This window comes from Schistocerca piceifrons, chromosome X (assembly GCF_021461385.2).
Source record: "Schistocerca piceifrons isolate TAMUIC-IGC-003096 chromosome X, iqSchPice1.1, whole genome shotgun sequence".
Classification (NCBI taxonomy): domain Eukaryota; kingdom Metazoa; phylum Arthropoda; class Insecta; order Orthoptera; family Acrididae; genus Schistocerca; species Schistocerca piceifrons.
In genome coordinates this window covers 164,420,034-164,441,100 of record NC_060149.1, presented here as the reverse complement: position 1 = coordinate 164,441,100, position 21,067 = coordinate 164,420,034, and the positions used below count along the sequence as shown (strand labels likewise).

At 43.1% G+C, this 21,067-nt stretch overlaps 1 protein-coding gene across 1 annotated transcript in view; it reads right to left on the bottom strand.

Annotated features, from left to right (window-relative positions):
- LOC124722129 overlaps positions 1–21,067 on the bottom strand; it is a 256,902-nt gene that overhangs the window by 38,638 nt on the left and 197,197 nt on the right. Inside the window, exons 4-5 of the mRNA XM_047247333.1 lie at positions 6,652–6,945; positions 567–789 (exon numbers count right to left, since the gene is read on the bottom strand). Coding sequence (XP_047103289.1) covers positions 575–789; positions 6,652–6,945 — 509 coding nt within the window. The 3' untranslated portion in view covers positions 567–574. The remainder of the gene's footprint in view (positions 1–566; positions 790–6,651; positions 6,946–21,067) is intronic.

Genomic DNA, 21,067 nt, shown 5'->3' with positions numbered 1-21,067 from the left:
TGATGACCTCAGAAGATGAGTCCCATAGTGCTCAGAGCCATTTGAACCATGGATCGAAGTTGTCAATATGTGCAAGCTGGTGGTGACTTCATAACGTTGTGAGCTGTTTTACATGGAATGGACTGGGTCATCTGGTCCATCTGTACCGGTCATTGGCTGGAAATGGTTATGTTCGGCTAATTAAAGAACATTTTCAGCCATTTATGGACTTCATGTTCCCAAACAACGAAAGAATTTTCATGTCGTTGGGCCACAGTTGTTCACGATTGGTTTCAAGAACATTCTGGATAAATCGACAGAATGATTTGGTCACCCAGAACGCGTGACACGAATCCCATCGTATATTTATGGGGAATAATTGAGAGGTCAGTTTGAGCACAAAATCCTGCACCGACAGCACTTCTCGCAGTTACAGACAGCCATAGAGGCAAAAGGAGGTCCGAAGCGATATTAGGAGGTACCCCATGACTTTTGTTATCTCAGTGTATGGTGGGAGTGAGAGAAACCAATGGTCACTGCAGAGTTACAATAAAGAGTGAGTAAATTTAAAGTTGAAGATTACGCACTGGAGAGCTCAGAAGGAGGCAGTTGTGCGGTAGAGGCCGGTGTAGCCGCAGAGGCGCGCCCGCAGCGCCGGCAGCAGCAGCGCGGCCGCCGACAGGTTCTCCAGGAAGTTGGAGCACTCGCACAGCAGCAGGTACATCTTGTCGCCGCTCGACAGCGACTTGTGCAGCGTTATTCTGCGCAGGCCCACCGACTTGGGCAGGTACCGGTACAGCATCCTGGCACCTGCGCAGCCAAACACCATATCAGAGTACAATTTATCCTCATATCCTTGTAAGTGATTGGTTGGTTTGGGTTGTTTGGGGAAGGAGACGAGACAGCGAGGTCATAGGTCTCATCGGATTAGGGAAGGACGGGGAAGGAAGTCGGCCGTGCCCTTTCAAAGGAATCATCCCGGCATTTGCCTGGAGCGATTGAGGGAAATCACGGAAAACCTAAATCAGGATGGCCGGAGGCGGAATTGAAACGTCGTCCTCCCGAATGCGAGTCCAGTGATCCTTGTAGGTGAATACCTGACTCATTCTCAGGTGTCGAGTCAACAATATGTTTGTAGAAACGTAGATTATATGAATAAACATCTACGAAGTATTGATCTGACCCATCCTCTCCTGTTCTAATGTTTCCAGTTTCTATCCGTCATTCCAAATCCTTGAAACTATGAACTCCGTCTTGTTCGCCACACCTGCTTATCCTACACTACTAGAATTATTTACCAGCTCCTCAATTTCCCCTCCCTACTTATCAACCCTTGCGTATTTGACTAGGTGTGGCCGAGCGGTTCTAGGCGCTTCAGTCTGGAACCGCGCGACCGCATCGGACGCAGGTTCGAATCCTGCCTCGGGCATGGATGTGTGTGATGTCCTTAGGTTAGTTAGATTTAATTAGTTCTATGTTCTAAGAGACTGATGACCTCAGATGTTAAGTCTCATAGTGCTCAGAGTCGTTTGAACCATATTTGACTCCGTAGACCCTTCGCTTCTCCCACAATTATCAATTCTGTCACGTTCCGAGCTTGTACCAACGCATCCCACTCACACCACACCTATGCACAGTATATAGTCTCTCCCAATGCAACTTCAATAGTCTCCCTCTCCCACACAATGAAGTACTCTCCGACATTTATCTTCCATTTTTTTAATGGTCAAAAACATTTCAAATGGTTCTGAGCACTATGGGACTTAACATCTGAGGTCATCAGTCCCCTAGAACTTAGAACTACTTAAACCTAACTAACCTAAGGACATCACACATATCTATGCCCAAGGCAGGACTCGAACCTGCGACCGTAGCGGTCGCGCGGTTCCAGATTGAAGCGCCTAGAACCGCTCGGCCACACCGGCCGGCTTTTAATAGTCGGTTGACCTAATTGAGAACGAGTCTTGACCCGACTATGTCGTTAAAATATCCTTATTATGAAAGGTAGGGTTTCGAATAGGTACTGAAATGACAAACACTATGAATATTTTACAATTTCTAACTTTATTCAGAAAGTAGTATCAACTCCTGATATACATGCTCTAAAGGAACTGTACCCATGAAAAGACCAAGTCTTTACACAGAGACGGTGACTAATTAGCACCGTCTATTTAAAATGGAACTGTCAGTACTGAGTCCACACCCACCACACGACACACAGAAGTCCCTAGCTAAACGACTAGGATTCCACCAGCTGCTCTCCAACTGCTGCAGATAACTCTGCGTTGCCCTGCATGTCTACTCTCTTCGACTGCCCTTCCGATTCTACCATCAACTTCCTACTCTGATTGAAATAGACCCCTCGGCGGATCCTGCTGTCGAGTTTTATTCAATTTTCCCCTTCGCCCCTGCCAGTCCCTGATATAGCGTGTTGTCGAAGGGCCCACACCATCTCATTGGTTGTAACTGTGCACTATTTTTCGGAGGCTGAGTGGAGGGAGTGAGGCGCCTGTCGTTAAATCATGTCTTAGGCCTACAATAGGTTCTGCCAAAGACTCTCTCCCTTTATCCCTACCTTACCTTTGCTCCTCGTCTGCAATTGTATCATTTGTCTTTACAACTTACAGTGTTGTCGCTATACGCGACCGTTTCCACCCTGGGGCCTCTGGTCAGTATTTCCACCAATGCCTTTAGGAGCCTCTGACATTTTATATAATGGCTCAAATGGCTCTGAGCACTATGGGACTTAACTTCTGAGGTCATCAGTCCCCTAGAACTTAGAACTACTTAAACCTAACTAACGTAAGGACATCACACACGGCTGGTCCCGGCGGAGGTTCGAGTCCTCCTTCGGGCATGGGTGTATGTGTTTGTCCTTAGGATAATTTAGGTTAAGTAGTGTGTAAGCTTAGGGACTGATGACCTTAGCAGTTAAGTCCCATAAGATTTCACACACATTTGAACATCACACATATCCATGCCCGAGGCAGGATTCGAACCTGCGACCGTAGTGGTCGCGCAGTTTCAGACTGTAGCGCCTAGAACCGCTCGGCCGCTCCTGCCGGACGATATTTTATATAATCTCCATCCAAGAACTGTTCTCGCACCTAGGCGACCAATATCTCTTGTCTCGTAATTTTCTCTTTGTCATGTTTTGAACTCACAAGACTTGGCCGCTTCCCGTGGGTACTATAACCCTTACCCCAAATTCTATGTCTCCTTCCAACCTCTCATTACACATTCCCAAATATGAATCCACAAATCGCGCTGCTATCTTACTCCACACGGCAACACTTACCTATCGTACTACCTTATTCTCTGCCAGTGGAAGTCCTACCGCTTCTAGTGTAGTGAAGTGGAGTGTTTCATTGCCATAAAAAGACTACTGTCAACAATTTTTAAAAAGATAACAGCTTTAAACATTAGCAGTGTACAAGAGACCAGTGACCGCTTTTTATAGGATCCTTAATATGAGCTATATTGCACGTTAATAGACTATTCTAAAAGCTAAAATTCATAACCACTGGCAGTTACACTGACGGCACAAAGTCATGTTAGAGACCAGCAGATCTGGTCGTACTGTTGGGGATTCGTTTGACGAGCCACCAGGAACTGACTCTGTTGTTCTGATGAAGCAAAAAAATTCAGGAGGACCAAGATTGAAATCCCCGTCCACACATCCAGATTTAGGTTTGCAGTGGTTTCCCTCAAACGCTTAAAGCAAATGGCGGGGTGGTTCCTCGGAAGAGGACAGGGCCGATTTCCTACCCTATGCTTTCCCAATCAGAGCTTGTGCTCTGTTACTAATGGTGGTGGTGGTGGTTGTTCGGATGTTTAAGGGGGACTAAACAGCTAAGGTCATCAGTCCCCCATGTTACTAATGATGTAATTGTTGACGGGAAGTGAAGCCCTAATTTTCCTTTTTCGTGCAGGTCCAGTGCAGATTCGGTTCTAGACGCTGTACGTGGGGCATCCTCTTCCCGACCATCCCCCCCCCCCTTTCCCCATTAATATGGAAATGTAAAAGGTAAAGCCGGCCGGAGTGGCCGAGCGGTTCTAGGCGCTACAATCTGGAACCGCGCGACCGTTACGGTCGCAGGTTCGAATCCTGCCTCGGGCATGGATGTGTGTGATGTCCTTAGGTTAGTAAGGTTTAAGTAGTTCTAAGTTCTAGGGGACTGATGACCTCAAAAGTTAAGTCCCATAGTGCTCAGAGCCATTTGAACCATTTGTAGAAGGTAAAATTATGGTGATATGATCTCTCATGTGGCAACAGTTAAGCGCTGTCGGGCTTGGCTAACACTTGGATGGGTGACCGTCCAGGTCTGCAGAGCGCTGTTGGCAAGATGGGTGCGCAGTGTCCGTGAGAGGCTAGTTGAGGAGCTAATTGACTGAGAGGTAGCGGCTTTGGTCACGAAAACTGACAACGGGCGGAAGAGCGGTGTGCTGATCACATGTCCCTCATTATTCGCGTCTTGTGATGCCTAACGGGAGTGGGTGACACGGCGGTCGGTCGGTGCCGTTGGGCTTTACAAGGCTTGTTTTGAGGGAGGGAGGGAGTAGTTTTAGTCTTTCATTAAGTTTCGTTAAGGGGAGAGAGAGAGAGAGAGAGAGAGAGAGAGAGAGAGAGAGAGAGAGAGAAAGGGGGGGGGGTGTCACGTTTCCTCGGTGTGAATGTCTGCCGAGTTGTTGTTTCCACTTTATGCGCAATATTTTGACGATTGACTCAGCCTCCTTCTTCAGTTGCAACGAGTTCTGCTGTTACGTGTGATCGCTCTGGACTCCATTGCTATTGTGAACTACTGTTGGTCTCGCGTCGCCTTTTACAGCTGAGTTCGATTTCTGACGTCTAATAAGCCCTTTGATGCTCTTTAGTTTTCCAGAGCCCGCACTGATATTCCGTGAAACGCACATTCTCTCAGCGTTTCCCCGTTGTGGTGGATGTGATGGCCGGCGAGATCATAACAAACCAAGTGCTGGAACCTAATCCTTGTTTAAACTGAAACACTCGTCTCTGTTTATAGGGCTTTCTGACATCTTTTTTTGAGGGATTTTTTAAATTACGTATCCCTGAAACTTTGCTTTGTACCTCGACATTAGCCTCTTCTTATATAATTTGTTATTAATTCATATTTGTAATGTTAAAGATAGTGTAAGTCTCTGAGAGCTGGTTGTGCATCGCATTCGATGCGAATGTGGCATGTCTTACGTGGGACAGACTATCGAACAGTTGAGGAGAGATGCAATGAACATCATTGACAGACACGACTAGAGCAGCCTAGGAAATCAGCTGATGCCGAGCAGTGTTTCGTATATATTAATTAAATGAAATACAATGAGACCAATATAATTGTGTAAACGTCAAGTTTCTGGGACAGCATAATTATGAAATCTTTCGAAATAAAGTTGTCAGAAAACCTAATAAATGGGGCCGAAGGTTTTTTTAAAGAAAAATGCCTAGGGTCCGTCACTCAGTTTGTTAAGACCTAGCCTGCCATCTCAGCCACCACAATTGGGAGAATTTGCGTTTCACGGAATATCAATGTAGTCTCTGAAAAAAAAAGAACATCAGGAGGCGTAATGGGAGTCGGGAATCGGTGCTAGAGTAACGGCATTTCGCAGTGTGGTTGGAGTCCACACGACGAGTTCAGAAAACAGCAGAACTCTCAGAATCTGAAGAAGACGCCTAGGCTGGTCAGATATTGTGCATAAAATGGAAACAACAACTCGGCAGAACACCTGCAAGCACATAATTAACAATTACGGTGCTCTGAAGGGTAATATAGAGAATTATGATGCAATAGAAGTTGGTTTAGAAACAACTCCGAGATTCGCTTGCATAGGAAAAGAAATTCACAACAACAGGAAATTCGAGAAATTGCAATAGTAAATATTGACTAACGGTTGTATACTGCATGAAAGTATACTGGTTGCAATCCTGCCAAAGTTATTTCCTCTTCTACCAGTTGGTTGCAAAATCCGAGAATTCAGTCCTGCTGGGAATACGATGAAAGTATTCCTAGGTTCTATTACAGGCTGTATGCTTACGTGACGTGGCGTAAGGTGAATTTTTTAGTCCAAGGAAAAGAAACTACCTCGAATGTGTCTGAACCTGTAAACTGCGATACGAAAGCCCAGCCCTCTGTCCACTCATTTATTGGTGCCAGTAAGAATAATAATGGTAATCATATAATTATTACAGGAGCTTAACAGGCCCTGAAACATCAACTAAATGGAAGAAATATCAACTTAGGGGAGAGAGACGGTAGAAAATGCTTTTAATGTACATACTACACTATAAGTTTGTGCACGGTGTATTGGAAACACTTTCCTAGGCTAGCCTCGGGAACCACACGTGACAGGTGCTCGCGTGGTGAAAAGAGCAATACTTTTGTATTGTGTAGGTCAGGAAACAAAACGAGCAAGAACATAAATGGACAGAAAAACAGGTTTGCAGAAATTTTCTAAACTTAGAGTTAAAATTTAACTCTACCATATTTTTTTGCCATAAGGTGCCGCCTAATTCGTCTATACGGTAGACTTTCTTACTTGCAGAGTTCAAGATGTTCTTCGACAACACCAATGCTGAAAGCAAGTTATGACTGTCTTACAGTGCAGTGCGACGTATAGGTCGCGTATACTACCAGACACGGCATTCGAAGTGTAATTTACCTGTCCAATAGAGCCAGTTCTTCTCGAACTTCTCGCCGTCGTCGCCTTCGAACACCTTGTAGACGGAGATGATGTAGCCGGTGGCGGCCGAGTTGGGCCTCTTGGAGTGGGTATCGAGCGGCGGGCGCGCGATCGTCGCCACTTCGTTGAAGAGATCGAGGATGTGGGCCGCCGTGTAGCGCAGACTGCGCGGGTCGAACTTCCGCAGAGACGCCGCGCGCAGGTTCCGGAAGAAGTCCACCGGGTCCGTCTGGCTCTTGTTGATCACGTAGTACGAAATGAACGGGAACTCCGCTGCAACAACCAAACTTCTATTGCACTACGTCAGTCGTGTGTGTGGTTCTTACAATCTTTCACCCCCAACCTCTTCGAGAACCCTGACACAGCAGCAACGTTTATCTGGCAAGTTAGCTCATATATTCAGCTGAAAAATTCCTACAGGGCGTATCGTAATTAATAGCCAAAACTGCAATTTGAGCCCAATTAGATTGGGACTTATTGTGCCGAAAAGATTACGTTTCAAATACGTAAGGTCCGATTAGGGGCGAAATGGAAACCACTGGGAAAATCTGACGGAACTTTGCACAGATGTGTTGGACAGTGTCTTTAGTGTGCCTGTCGATCGCTTCACGTCGCTCTTTTCAGTTCAGAGCGCAAAGTGATCACGTAGCATTGCCTAAAACAACAGTGTCTCCCTCCAAGTATGTGGATCTGGTGAGAGAGTTCGCCTGAAGCTATGCAGCCCACATAACTTAATTGTCGTGCATTTCTTTCTTCAAGACTATTTGCAGCCGCATTCTGCAGGGGCAATAAAGACGCTCCTGCAGCGTTTTCGATGGTAAGTGTGTGATCACCCACAACATAGCCCTTAAAGGGCTCCTTCCGTTGTTCATCTCAGCTCACATGAACCGCTGGCTACCAAGACAACATTTTGGCACAGACAACGAAAGGCAGATCAGCGTAGAGAATTAGCAGAAATCACAGGTGGCTGCTTTCTGTGACAAGGACACAGGAAAGGTTGTACAACGCCACGATAAATGTCTAAGTCGGAGCGGTGACTATTTAGAGAGGTAGCTGGAAGGTGTGGCAAACTGTTGTGAATAAAAATTTTTTGATTTTCACCGTGGTTTTAATTTCGCGACCGATCGGACCTTAGTTTCCGAACAGCCCTGGTACATGAGTACTGTTCACGACAATATTTCATCCTGAAGTGAGCCGTGGCTTATAGGGCACATTGGCAATATCAGGTTACTTTCCATTCGGAAAGTGGGTGCACTCAGCGACTGTTATGTGACTTTTTTAGATTTTATTACGCAAATCTGGATTTGCGTAATAAAATCTAAAAAAGGACGACTGACTGCTGCACTCTATAATTTACAAGTCACATTCGCAATAATCTCGCAGACGGTTCGTTTGCAAACCCGTATTTATTATGATATACCCTATAACAGAATAGGATGAAGTAGAATTGATTTTTTAATGTCACATGACATGTCACACACAACCATTTAACTGAAAGGTTGGTGGCTCGTCAATGAATACATACCTATGCCTAATCAGGTATTCATAAAAACAACGTAAACATATGTTAAAAGAAAATCAGCACACACACACACACACACACACACACACACACACACACACACACACACACACACAGATTCCAACGTAAAAATCTAAACATGTGTTACATGTCTTCTTCTTCCCTTTTTAAGTATTTTTCAGAGTTTGCTTCTGTAGTTTATAAACATGGATGAACATAAAAAGGACACATTCATCTATTATAAGACACGCATACACAGATAAAAGAACGTAAAAATTTTGAATGTCTGCTACTTGTCTTCCTCGTTTAGAAATTCTTTCACGCTTAATAACACTGACTTTTTAACTACTTCTCAGTATTAGATCCTGTAGTTTGTACCATGTAGTCTTTGAAATTTGACCGTATTTTATTCTACATCTACGTTTACATCTACATTTACATGGATACTCTGCAAATCACACTTAAATGCCTGGCAGAGGGTTCATTGAACCACCTTCACAATAATTCTCGATTATTCCAATCTCGAACAGCACTTGGAAGGTAACGAACATTTATATATTTCCGTGCGAGCTCTGATTTCCCTTATTTTATTATGACGATCGTTTCTCCCTATGTCAACCAAATATTTTCGCATTCGGAGGAGAAAGTTGGTGACTGAAATTTCGTGAGAAGATTCCGCCGCAACGAAAAAGGCCTTTGTTTTAATGTTATCCACCCCAAATCCTGTATCATGTCAGTGCACTCCCTCCCCTATTGCGCGATAATACAGAACTTGCTGCCCTTCTTTGAACTTTCTCGATGTACTCCTTTAACCCCATCTGGTAACGATCCTACACCAAGCAGCAGTACTCTAAAAGATGACGGACAAGCGCAGTGCAGGCGGTCTCCTTAGTAGATCTGTTACATTTTCTAAATGTCCTGCCAATAAAACTCAGTCTCTGGTTCTTTGGTTTGCCTTCCCCAAAACATTTTCTATGTATTCTTTCCAATTTAAGTTGTTCGTAATAAAAATACCTAGGTATTTAGCTGAATTTACGGTTTTTATATTTGACTGATTTATCGTGTAACCGAGGTTTAACGGATTCATTCTAGCACTCGTGTGGATGACCTCACACTTTTCGTTATTTAGGGTTCAAATGAAATGGCTCTGAGCACTATGGGACTTAACGTCTGAGGTCATCAGGCCCCTAGAACTTAGAATTACTTAAACCTAACTAATCTAAGGATATCACACACATCCATGCCCGAAGCAGGATTCGAACCTGCGATAGCAGCGGTCGCGCGGTTCCAGAGTGAAGCGCCTAGAACCGCTCTGCCACCCCGGCCGGCTATTTAGGGTTAATTGCCAATTTTCGTACCATACATATCTTAGTTTTCTAAATCGTTTTGCAATTTGTTTTGTTCTTATGATAACTTTACCAGACGATAAACGACAGCATCATCTGCAAACAACCTAAGACGGCTGTTCAGATTGTCTCCTAAATCTTTGCTATAGATAAGGAACAGCAAAGGGCCTATAACACTACCTTGGGGAACGCCAGAAATCACAAATGTTTTACTCGATGACTTTCCATCAATTATTACCTTTCTGACAGGAAATCACGAATCCAGTGACATAACTGAGACGATATTCCATAAGCACGCAAATTGACTACAAGCCGCTTGTGTGGTAGAGTGTTAAAAGCGTTCTGGAAGTCTGGAAATACGGAATCAATTGGAAATCCTTTGTCAATAGCACTCAACACTTCGTGTGTGTAAAGAGCTAGTTGTGTTTCACAAGAACGATGTTTTCTAAATCCTTGTTGACTGTGTGTCAATGGACCGTTCTCTTCGAGGTAATTCATAATTTTCGAGCACAATATACGCTCAAAAATCCTACTGCATATCGAAGTTGATGATATGGGCCTGTAATTTAGTGGATTACTCCTACTACCTTTCTTGAGTAATGGTGTGACCTGTGCAACTTTCCAGTCTTTGGGTACGGATCTTTCGTCGACCGAGCGGTTGATACGACCGTTAAGTATGGAGCTATTGCATCAGCGTACTCTGAAAGGAACATAATTGGTATACAGCTTGGACTAGAAAACTTGCTTTTATTAAATGATTTAAGTTGCTTCACTACTCCGAGGATATCTACTTCTAAGATACTCATGTTGGCAGATGTTCTTGATTCGAATTCTGGAATATTTACTTCGTCTTTTTTGGTAAAGGAATTTCCGAAAGCAGTGATTAGTAACTCTGCAGCACTGTCTTCAATATTATCTCTATTACTAACAGGCAGAGAAGGTACTGATTGTGTCTTGCCGCTAACATGCTTTACATACGACAAGAATCTCTCTGGATTTTACGCCAGGTTTGGAGACAAAGTTTCATTGTGGAAACTATTATAAGCATCTCGCATTGATGTACTCGATAAATTTTCAGCTTCTGTAAAAGATCGCGTATCTTGGTGATTTTACGTTCGTTTAAATTTGGCATGCTTTTTTCGTCGTTTCTGCGACAGTGTTCTGACACGTCTTGTGTGCCAAGGAGGATCAGCTCCGTCGTTTGTTAATTTATTTGGTATAAATCTTTCAATTTCTGTCGATACTATCTCTTTGAATTCAAGCCACACCTGGTCTACACCTATATTGTTAATTTGGAAGGAATGTGAAAAGTGAATTTTAATCTACTTTTTTGCATAGGTATATTTTTCGTTTATTGTTGGAGGGTTTGGGGGCTACAGTATTCAATCTCCCTACGATAGCCTTGTGTTCACTAATCCCTGTATCAGTTTTGATGCTTGTTATTGTTAAGTTTATAGATTTAGATGTAGAATTATTTCTGAGTTTATCTTACATGAGATGTCGTTTAAGTAATATAGGAAGAGTAACGAGTCTAGTACGGATCCACGATGTACATCTTCATTCAGCTAGAACAAGCTTGCTCACTTTTTTGTAGCTTTCTATTTCTGAAATAGGATGAAAACTAGCTTTAAGATTGTAAGGTGTCAGGCAAATCCAACACCTTCAATGAAAACCCTGACATGATAAGCAAATCCAGTAGTATGTCACATAGCTCCAAATAAATCGTGACATTAAATTAACCAAAGTAATACGAGTAACGAGTGAGCAAAATGGAATACCACAGACTAACACAAGAATGCCTAAATGCATGTAACACCTTCCCACCGTGAGACAGACGCATTTCCGAGGGAGAAACAAGAACAGAAGCCGAGAGCAGAACCGTGGTCAGCGAGAAGACCCTACGATAAGCGACGGACACCCACGTCGCCAGCTAACCGCTACGACTACACCACCCGCAAGTTTTTAGCGTGAGACTTTTTCGCGTCTCTGTTACGTTAGGACCACCCCCCAGCCCATGTTAAAAGCTAGAGCCCTCCAGAAGGACAGTATATATCTTACGGTAACACTAAAGGACCACACCAGCTGCAAGTTTTAGCGTGAGACTTTTTCGCGTCTCTGTTACGTTGCAAACTTTAAAAACATTGCCCCACCACGAAAAGTGGTTTTGTAGGCGGAGCTTAAGGTTACCATTGAGACCCTGATTAGTCAGATGAAAACACAGCCAGATAGTTTTTTTTTTAAACCAACTTCGGTAAATTGTAGTAAGGAGAAGTTGAGAGTTGCTTCCGAGAGGGCGAGCTGGACGGAGCTGCGCCGGCCGCCGCCCCCTGACGAACACTGACAGGGTAATGAACGCACGCGATGCCGCATTTTGAGCGCATAAGGCTTCACTCAGAACTGCAGAAGTCTCATCTGTTACATCCCCTTTTTGCGTAATGCTAGTGTCGATCGTCAATTAAAGCTCATGGTGTTCACATTTGCCACTTGAAGTAAAAATCTGAAACGCGATGATTTTTCTGTTATATAGTTATTGAGAAGCCACATCAGCCACTGTAATTTACGACAAGTTAGATAAGTAATTAAAGACAATTGAGGGTCACTGTAGACCATTTTGATAATTTGCTTTTTTGTGAAACTTAATTTAAACCTAGATTATAGATGTGATATGGCATAGGTCATCCTTTGGTCCATTGTAGAACTTGGAAACCCATTCAGGGAATATTCGTTCACATTTTTGTTGAACGCAGTTGGTTTTTACCATCCTGTATTAAAACATTTCCTTTTATCAACTGTGCAATTTATAAACGAGGTTTTGTGAGTAGAATAAAATTTCCAATGGTAAACTTAACTGCTTTTTCGACTTTATTTTACCAGCTAACTAAAAATAAGAAAGCTTTGAACCCCTTCCACTAAATTTAGTTAGTATTAAGATTCCTTTACAGGGAGTGCAGTGGAGCTGACGCTGAAATCATTAAGTATTTGGTTATATCATCGCTAGTCTCACTGAACTCTTCTGAATTCTACATGTCATGTGTGGCCTGACGTCTCCTTACCAGCAACAGGTCCCAGGTTCAAACTAGTCATTTCCCTAAAAAACACGCTCAGAGCGTCGTTGCGCGAAAGTGGTAGGGAGACACGATATAGAACAAACAGACACCACGCAGAATGTTTAGATGTTCCATGCAAGCAATAAACAGTTGTTTTTTGAAGCGGCAGCTTATGGCTTCCCGTATCAAATGCTTTAGTGGACGTCACAAAAGACACTAGATACGTACAACTTTTTATCAAACATTTGCATATTTTAGTGATTAGTTAGTTAGCTGGGCACACAGTGTTTCATCTCGTCCTAAATCCATACTGATTATTCCTAATGAATTTACGAGATTTGTTACACTTTTCTAATTTATTACACTCTGTTCACTCAGATATCTTCGAAACAATTGATAACATTGGTACTGGGCGGAAAATTTATCTCATCTTGTCTGCCCCTTTTGTGGATAGGTCGAATTCGTGTCTATTTCTGATATTACACATGATCTAAGTTTAAAGTTTGCACAACTCTATACATTCGCACACTCATAACATGAATGTGGTTGAGCCTGAATACTCATCGTGATGTTGTGTGATGTCTGAGAAATGACTGTACAGTATATGATTTGGGAATTGTCAGTTGCCAACATCAAATAAATAAATCGTAACACGGAACGGAAACCCACAATTGTGAGTGTTCAGAGGACTGGTACACGACATTTCTCATTTCAGTGCAATATCGATATATATATCATTGTAGTCGAACAGTACGCTTGTATTATCTGGATGCGCGATATCGGATCTTCGAAGCTTCGCACGCTAACCGAGCTGCCGTAACAGTGACACTAAACACGCAAACGTGGGCTCGTGGAAGTCGTAAGTCACGCAAACCAACTACTGTTTCACTATAGATATACGGTGTCGCTATGTCTCCTTCAATCGGTGAGGTCCTGCAGCCCCTGGGGTTCTATTCATTAGGAATGAATCATTCGTTGTAGTTTGAATGGATGCCAGTTCCCGAATCGTTTATTTTTCAACACTTGGCAGCGTTTCGCATATTATGAATCCTACCGCTGCGTTAAAGGCGATGTCATTCTCAGGAGAACGAGGCAAAATTATTCGAGGCATATAATCGAATACTATGCAATGTGCTCAATAACATATACTATGATTTTTGTGCTGTTATTTACTCCGACCGCCTCTCTCTCTTGATAAAAACATAAAAACGCGCAACGGCGTATCAAAGAGATTTTGCAGACCTTTTCTTGTTGCCTTCTGCCTAGATATGCTGCAGCAGAAAAAGGTTCCGTGGTCACACCATTCAATATGTGATGTCTTTCTTTCTTCAGCAAGATTGACAGCTTTACTACTCCGTGAGATGTTATCACATGTAATGGGGTAACGTCTTCCTTACTGTGAAGCTCCTGTAAAAACACGAATCGGTCGAACTGTGCAGATGTCTGAAAATTTGTGGATGTGACTCAGGAAATTATTCAGAACAATAGTGCACAAAGATGAAAAAGGTCCAACGAAGTAATTAACTCATTCTTCGCATCTGGGCAATACAATTGTTTCTGCTTGAAGAACGGCTATTCTTTTTTTCTTTTTGACAGGGCTGTGGTTCGTCACGGACTGTACGTGGACAATAAAGGACAAATTATTACCTCTTGTAACGTCATGAGGGTGTTCGAAAACGTTTAAGGAACTGATGCATTTGTTGTTGTTCAAATGTGTGTGAAATCTTATGGGACTTAACTGCTAAGGTCATCAGTCCCTAAGCTTACACACTACTTAAGCTAAATTACCCTAAGGACAAACACACACACCCATGCCCGAGGGAGGACTCGAACCTCCGCCGGGACCAGCCGCACAGTCCATGACTGCAGCGCCCTAGACCGCTCGGCTAATCCTGTGCGGCGCATTTGTTGCCAACTGTGTTTTACTTGATCAGTGCTTATGAAATGGAAAATTCATTTGAGAGGCTCTTCTGGATTCCCATTTGTTGTACTGTGGTCAGCAGTTCGAAGAATGGTTTGATGTAGCTCTCCACCGTAGTCTATCCTGTGCAAGTCTCATCTCCTTATAATTACTCCAACTGACATCCATTTGAACCTGCTTATTGTTTTGGAGCATTAGCCTTCCTCTACAATTTTTATCACCCGCATTTCCCTGCATTACCTAACTCGCTTTCACTGATGTCTCAAGACGTGGCCATATTTTTAGCCAAGTTATGACATAAAGATCTTTTCTCCCTAACTCGATTCAGTATCTCTTTATGGGTAACTTATTATCTAGTTTTCATCATTGTTATGTAACAGTACACTTCAAAAACTTCTATTTACTTCTTACCTGTGCTGCTTATCCTACATATCCAAATTCCGTACAAGGCTACTTTCCTGACAAATGTGTTCAGACAAGAGTCTCTGAAACCTGAATTTATATTTGACGTGAACTTACACGCTTGGCCAAAAGCCACGGGTAGAGTTGTCCCATTTAAAGATGTGCCGAGTATGACCGCGAATGTTGTCCCCAGATGCGGTGTGTGGCTCGAGTTTACTACCCAACCACGATATTTTGGACTTGGCGACCCGCGGCCGTTATCCGAAACATGTGGTGACGTGACAGTAAACTAGCAAGGTCGTGACTAACGAAAACGCATCGTATTGTCAATGCTTTCAGGTCAGTTGTGAAGTGGCTCGTGTGTCTTCGTGAAATATCGTCCGTAGTGCAGCACGGTGGTATCTCTAATCGCGAATATCACTGAGAGTGGAAAACATTCGAACTTGAACAATTTTTCCAGGAAGAGAAAAGGTAATGATACCTCTACAGAAGGCAATCTAGCGGGCAGTGAGAAGAAGTCAGGAAGAACAGTAGAATCCATTTTTAAAGGCTTTAAGAAAGCAGAAGAAATTTGTGAAAAAACCGTTGAAGTGGGGGAAGAAAACATTACGGATAATTTTGAAAGAGAGAGGAGTCATTTTCAAAAAACGTAAAAAAAGGAGAACTGTCCTAAAAGAACGCTCCGACATTTTTGCAAAGCTCACGGAATGCTTGACAGCAGCTAGAAATACTGAAAAAGGATCTAATACATCAGTGGTATTTAGGGATGAAACGTGGCTGCATGCGCATTATACGACGGCAAAGTGGTGTCAGCATGAAGAAGTTTCGTGTGAAATGGCTGACAGCAGTGCAGGCCAGAAAGCTATTGTTGTCCAAGCTGAGGAACAAGGGATTCCGTAGAGGGAACAAAGTTAATTTATGATTCGAAATCTAAATCCCATGATTATGACAATGATATAAATGGGGGTAATTATCGCAGATGGTTAGAAGAGAAACTGATTCCTAATATGCCAGCTGGTAGTACTGTTGTTCTTTCTAATGCACCATATCATGTTGTTCAGACAAATAATGCTCCCACTATAGCAACTCGCAAAAGGACGCAACTGAATGGCTCATTCAGAACAAAATCGGTTTTGAACCGAGCTTAACAAGGAATCTACTTTTACAAATTGTGCATTACAATAACCAAAGCCTATTTTTAAAGCAAATGCCGTTTTAAAGTATAAGGCATATACTGTTCTCTGGCTCTCGTGATTTCACTGTGATTGAAACCTAGTAGAGCTAATGTGGTATACAATGAAACAAAAAGTGCAGAAAAACGTTTCTTCCATTAATTTACCTACTACAAAACAAAAAACGAAGAGTCTTTGTCTGAGATTGCTCAATATTATTGGTTAAAAGCTTACGAACATGTAAAAGGAAATTAAATGAATATTGGCGCAGAGATGGGTTACTAGAAGAAGCTGTAGAGAATATAATAATCAATGTTGGTCTGAGTCAAGATGAATATGCAGCACTTGACGACGACAGTGATTTGGGAACGGATTCCAGTGGAACAGATACAGCAGATGAAGCACTTGGCGTCTCTCCCTTGTGCAATGGACCATTCACTTCATGACCCTAGCCACCGAGGTTAGCGTAGTTTTCATTGTGTTACTGAAATTGCACCGCCTTGCTTCCTTGCTTCGCTCCGGAACTCCGATTACGCATTGACTCATGATACCGAAGCGGCCCCGCTTCCAGGTGCAATAATATTTTGGTCGACTAATAGACAGGGTGACTGGGCAGTCCGTTACAGAGAGATGTGTTGTCAACATGGCGGCACGTCGCGAGTTTATCGACATTGAACGTGCGATGATAACTGGTACAAAGCGCATGGGTTAATTCAGGTTTCCGGTTCGTTAGTGTTTAAAGTGGGTCTTCAGCACGGTAGCACCGCTCTGGTCGCAGGTTCGAATCCTGCCTCGAGCATGGCTGTGTTGTGATGTCCTTAGGTTAGCTAGGTTTAAGTAGTTCTAAGTTCTAGGGGACTAATGACCTCAGATGTTAAGTCCCATAGTGCTCAGAGACATTTTTAAGTACGGTAGCGGCAGTGTTTCCCACACTTGGAAATCGCCACACAGGACAATAACAATCTCCACAAAGCCTCACGGGTCTGCCGTGAGTCAGACAGCTGCTGACTGGTATGTAGTGTATGAGGAACACATTTCTGCCGCGACTGTACGGAGACAAAAGCACCCAAGACCGACATCAGGTCCAATCCCTTGCCATCCCTTGGTACTACTGATCTGTATTTTATATTCTCTGTACTTCTTTCATAATTTGTTATCCTGCTACCCAAACAGTAAAACTTGTGTCCTGCTTTTAGTGTCTCATTCTCTAAACCAATCCCCTCTGTGTTACATCTGTGTCCTTAGACAGTGAGATCGATAACTTGGTATATACGCTGCCGAAGACTCCACCTGCAGCCGATAAAAACGACCCGCGAGTAATTGCAGCCGAACGCTGTGGCCGAGCGGTTCTAGGTGCTTCAGTCCGGAGCCGTGCTGCTGCTACGGTCGCAGGTTCGAATCCTGCCTCGGGCATGGATGTGTGTGGTGTCCTTAGGTTAGTTAGGTTTAAGTAGTTCTAAGTCTAGGAGACTGATGACCTCAGAACCTCATATGTTAAGTTCTATAGTGCTTCGAGCCATTTGAACCATTTTGAGCAATTGCATGTCCCTGGCCCCTGACGTCAGGCAGGAAATAAAACCGGTCACTTTGCTGGTATGAACTCACTTCGTATTGTGCTGTGTTATTATATTTACCTCACTGATGCTGTGCATATGTGACACACTCGTTATTGGATCTCACTCGACAACTCTTTGGATTGCAATTACACGGATGCTGACGGACTTACTTGACCACGGACTATCTGGATATTTCTCGTGACATGCCTTCAATTTTACGACGAAACGGTGTGGACTAGTTTTGTGAACTGTCAAGTGATAATTATGTATCCATACTTACTGTGTAATAAAAAGCGCTTGTTACACTTTAGCAGGTGCAATATTCTGCATCGTTTAATTCGACTACATTACAAATTCGTTTCAAGGCACTCTACGCATCCTTTCGAAGTTATCTTCCAAGTTTTTTGCCACCATGCATATCATACATAGATTTTTCGTGGTGAGATTTACAAACATAGTAACCGAACCTTCTTTTTTTGCTCCTGGGCCATTGCACAAGTTGTTACGATAGTTCTGTGGTTTTTAAATATCCCTGTAGAACTTATTTGCGAACTGTTGGTCATTCTAAACTTGTGGCAATTTAGAATTTTCTATCATTTTCATTGTAATTTACGTTGTAAAGGTATGTCCACATGATGCATCTCTTTACACGAGCATGCATCTAAATTTTACCAACGCAATGAACACATGTGTGCTACGGTGTTCGCCCGTTGCCCCAGTACTCTTAGCAGCCCATTGGAGACTCTTGTTTGCCTGCCAATATGGATACATTTTCTTCTTGAAAACTGAAACCAGTATACTGCGATATTCGTATACGGTTTGAACCAGACGAGTCGTAGAACTCCACCTTGTGGCGGACACTTTAAGCAACCTTTTCTTTTCGTCTTGATCTACAGCCTTGATTCATTTGGTTGATTTGGAACAAAGTGAGGAGAAAGGAACAGCATTCTTTAATTTTAGACACGGCTCGCAACAGCACTAAATTCAGTCCATGAGCGAAACAGTAAACGAACATTGCAGGAGGAAACATGTTTTTGGTCTAGACTGCAATCGGTACAAATTACCAGTCATAACTTCAGCTCCATCGTTACACTGAGTGATTAGTTTTTCATTGGACCCATAGTCGTGTATCACTTGTAGCACATATGACATAATAACTCGATTGTTCTGTCATCAGAGCTGTTCATAAATTTTAAAAATCTTTCACGGACTTGACCATCGACTGTGACGTAGCGAAATAGTGAGGATACCTGCAAAAAATTATTCACATTAGTTGTGTCATCCAAGAGTACTGAGGAAAGACTGCATTCACCAATATCCTTTCTTATTTTGTTCATGATAGCATTTGAAACAAGAAGTGAAGTCATTCTCTATCAGATTTGATACTCCTGTAAAAATAGAAGAATATTTTAACTGATGTTTCTGCTTTTCGTCTAATTCACTGAGGACATGTAACAATTCATCAGTTAAGCGTTTAATTATATTCCTATTCTTCCGTATGAGATTATCACGTTCTAAATTATGAACTCTTTCCTGCCCAGCCAAAATGCAATTAATTCGTGTCCTCCCGAATGCTTTTTCATTGATTATGGAGAGGGAATACTTCTAAGAGCAGTTTTGCTTTTTAATGGCCTTATGAACGTTAGCCATGTCACAATAGTCGACACTATTCCGATGGATTTGTCATTTATCAACAAATATCATGATCCAACAACATAGCTTTTGCGTATTAGGATATCCTGTCAGGCACTCATTGCTGTTGTAAAGTTGCGTATCGAAATGCCATATGCAAGATTTCACCTTAGTTGTTATATAATTGTGATGTAGGTCTACCATATTGTGTCGTGTTTCACTTTTCTTGGAAAAAGTGGGTGGCAAAGTTGTGCAGCAGAATTCCACAGACTGCACAATCACAACGCTGCTTTGTTTCGCACGCTTTCTCTGCTCAGCACTACGATACGCATCGACCTATGATAGCTGCCTTCCCGCCAATTGCAGTACATCCATGCGATGTTAATCTCAAACTGTTAAAGCAATCTATGAGTTTGGGGTGACGTAAAACTATGTAGGCCCTACCACATGCGTAATTAGTCATTTGCCTCAACCACGAGCGAGCTTTCCGTGGCACCGCAAAGGAGCAATCACCCAAGTGCGGGCCCCGGTGGCCGCGGGTAGCGGGTTAGCCACGCATCCCGGAGCTACAGCGGTCGCCAGTACAGACCGTTCAGAAAACATCAGTCCTCACTTGAATTGTATCGTGCAGTGAGCGCGAAGTTCCAACGGTTGCTCAGAGTCATGAGAAATCAACAGTCCTAATGCAAATATATGGCATAAAGTTGCATTTATCGGCCAAAATAAGAAATGGTTTTAAGGTTTAATGTTTCCATTGGTTTCCAGTTTTTGCTGGTTAAGCAATGTTTTCCTCGCATCCACTGAATACGCGCCACTGGCTGCCAATTTCCACAGGCCACGTGTGGTGAGGAATGAAAAGCATCCCACGAATAACGATGAGTATTAGCGTTTTATGACATCTCTGTCGCCTGACATCTCACCATCAAACACCACGAATATAGGCTTATTGGAAAAAAAGTGTGGTTCACCTGGAAAGGAGACCGCAAGTACGACACTAGTATGACCCATTCTTGAGTAATGCTCGACTGTTTGGGATCAGCACCAGGTCGGATTGAAGGAAGACATCGACGCAATTCAGAGACGGGCTGCTAGATTTGTTATCGACAGGTTAGAACAACGCATAAGTGCCACGAAGATGCTTCGAGCTGGCCGCTGTGGCCGAGAGCGGTTCTAGGCGCTTCAGTCCGGAACCGCGCTGCTGCTGCGGTGGCAGGTTCGAATCCTGCCTCGGGCATGGATGTGTGTGATGTCCTTAGGTTTAAGTAGTTCTAAGTCTAGGGGACTGATGACCTCAGATGTTAAGTCCCAAAGTGCTTACGGCCGTTTTTGATGCTTCGGGAAATCAAATGGGAGATATTTACCTTGGAATATGACATTTCTCAGGATGACACATAATATAGCTGCACACTTTCAGTGGGCCGAACGACACAGAAATTCGACAGTAGCTTATCGGAGGCGTGTAGTGTGGTCCAACGAGTCGAAATTGATGTCTGTTCAAATGATGCAAGTAATAGACTGCAACGACAACCCAACGACGTGTTAACCCACAGGGTGTGGAGTGTGTAGTTCAGGCGGTTTTGCGGTGATTCGGGGATGTTTCTCGTACGAATTTGTGCCCACTCATTTAGGTTACTGTGAAAATGAAAGAGGAAGTTCACTTCAACATTCTCTCTGCCTAGGTGTTGTCCTTCCGTCCACACATGTATGATGAGTATGCTGTGGACACTACGTCTACGAAGATGACAAAACGAATGTAGAAAGGGCCGCGTACTTACACGGTCCAGTCACATTAATGTG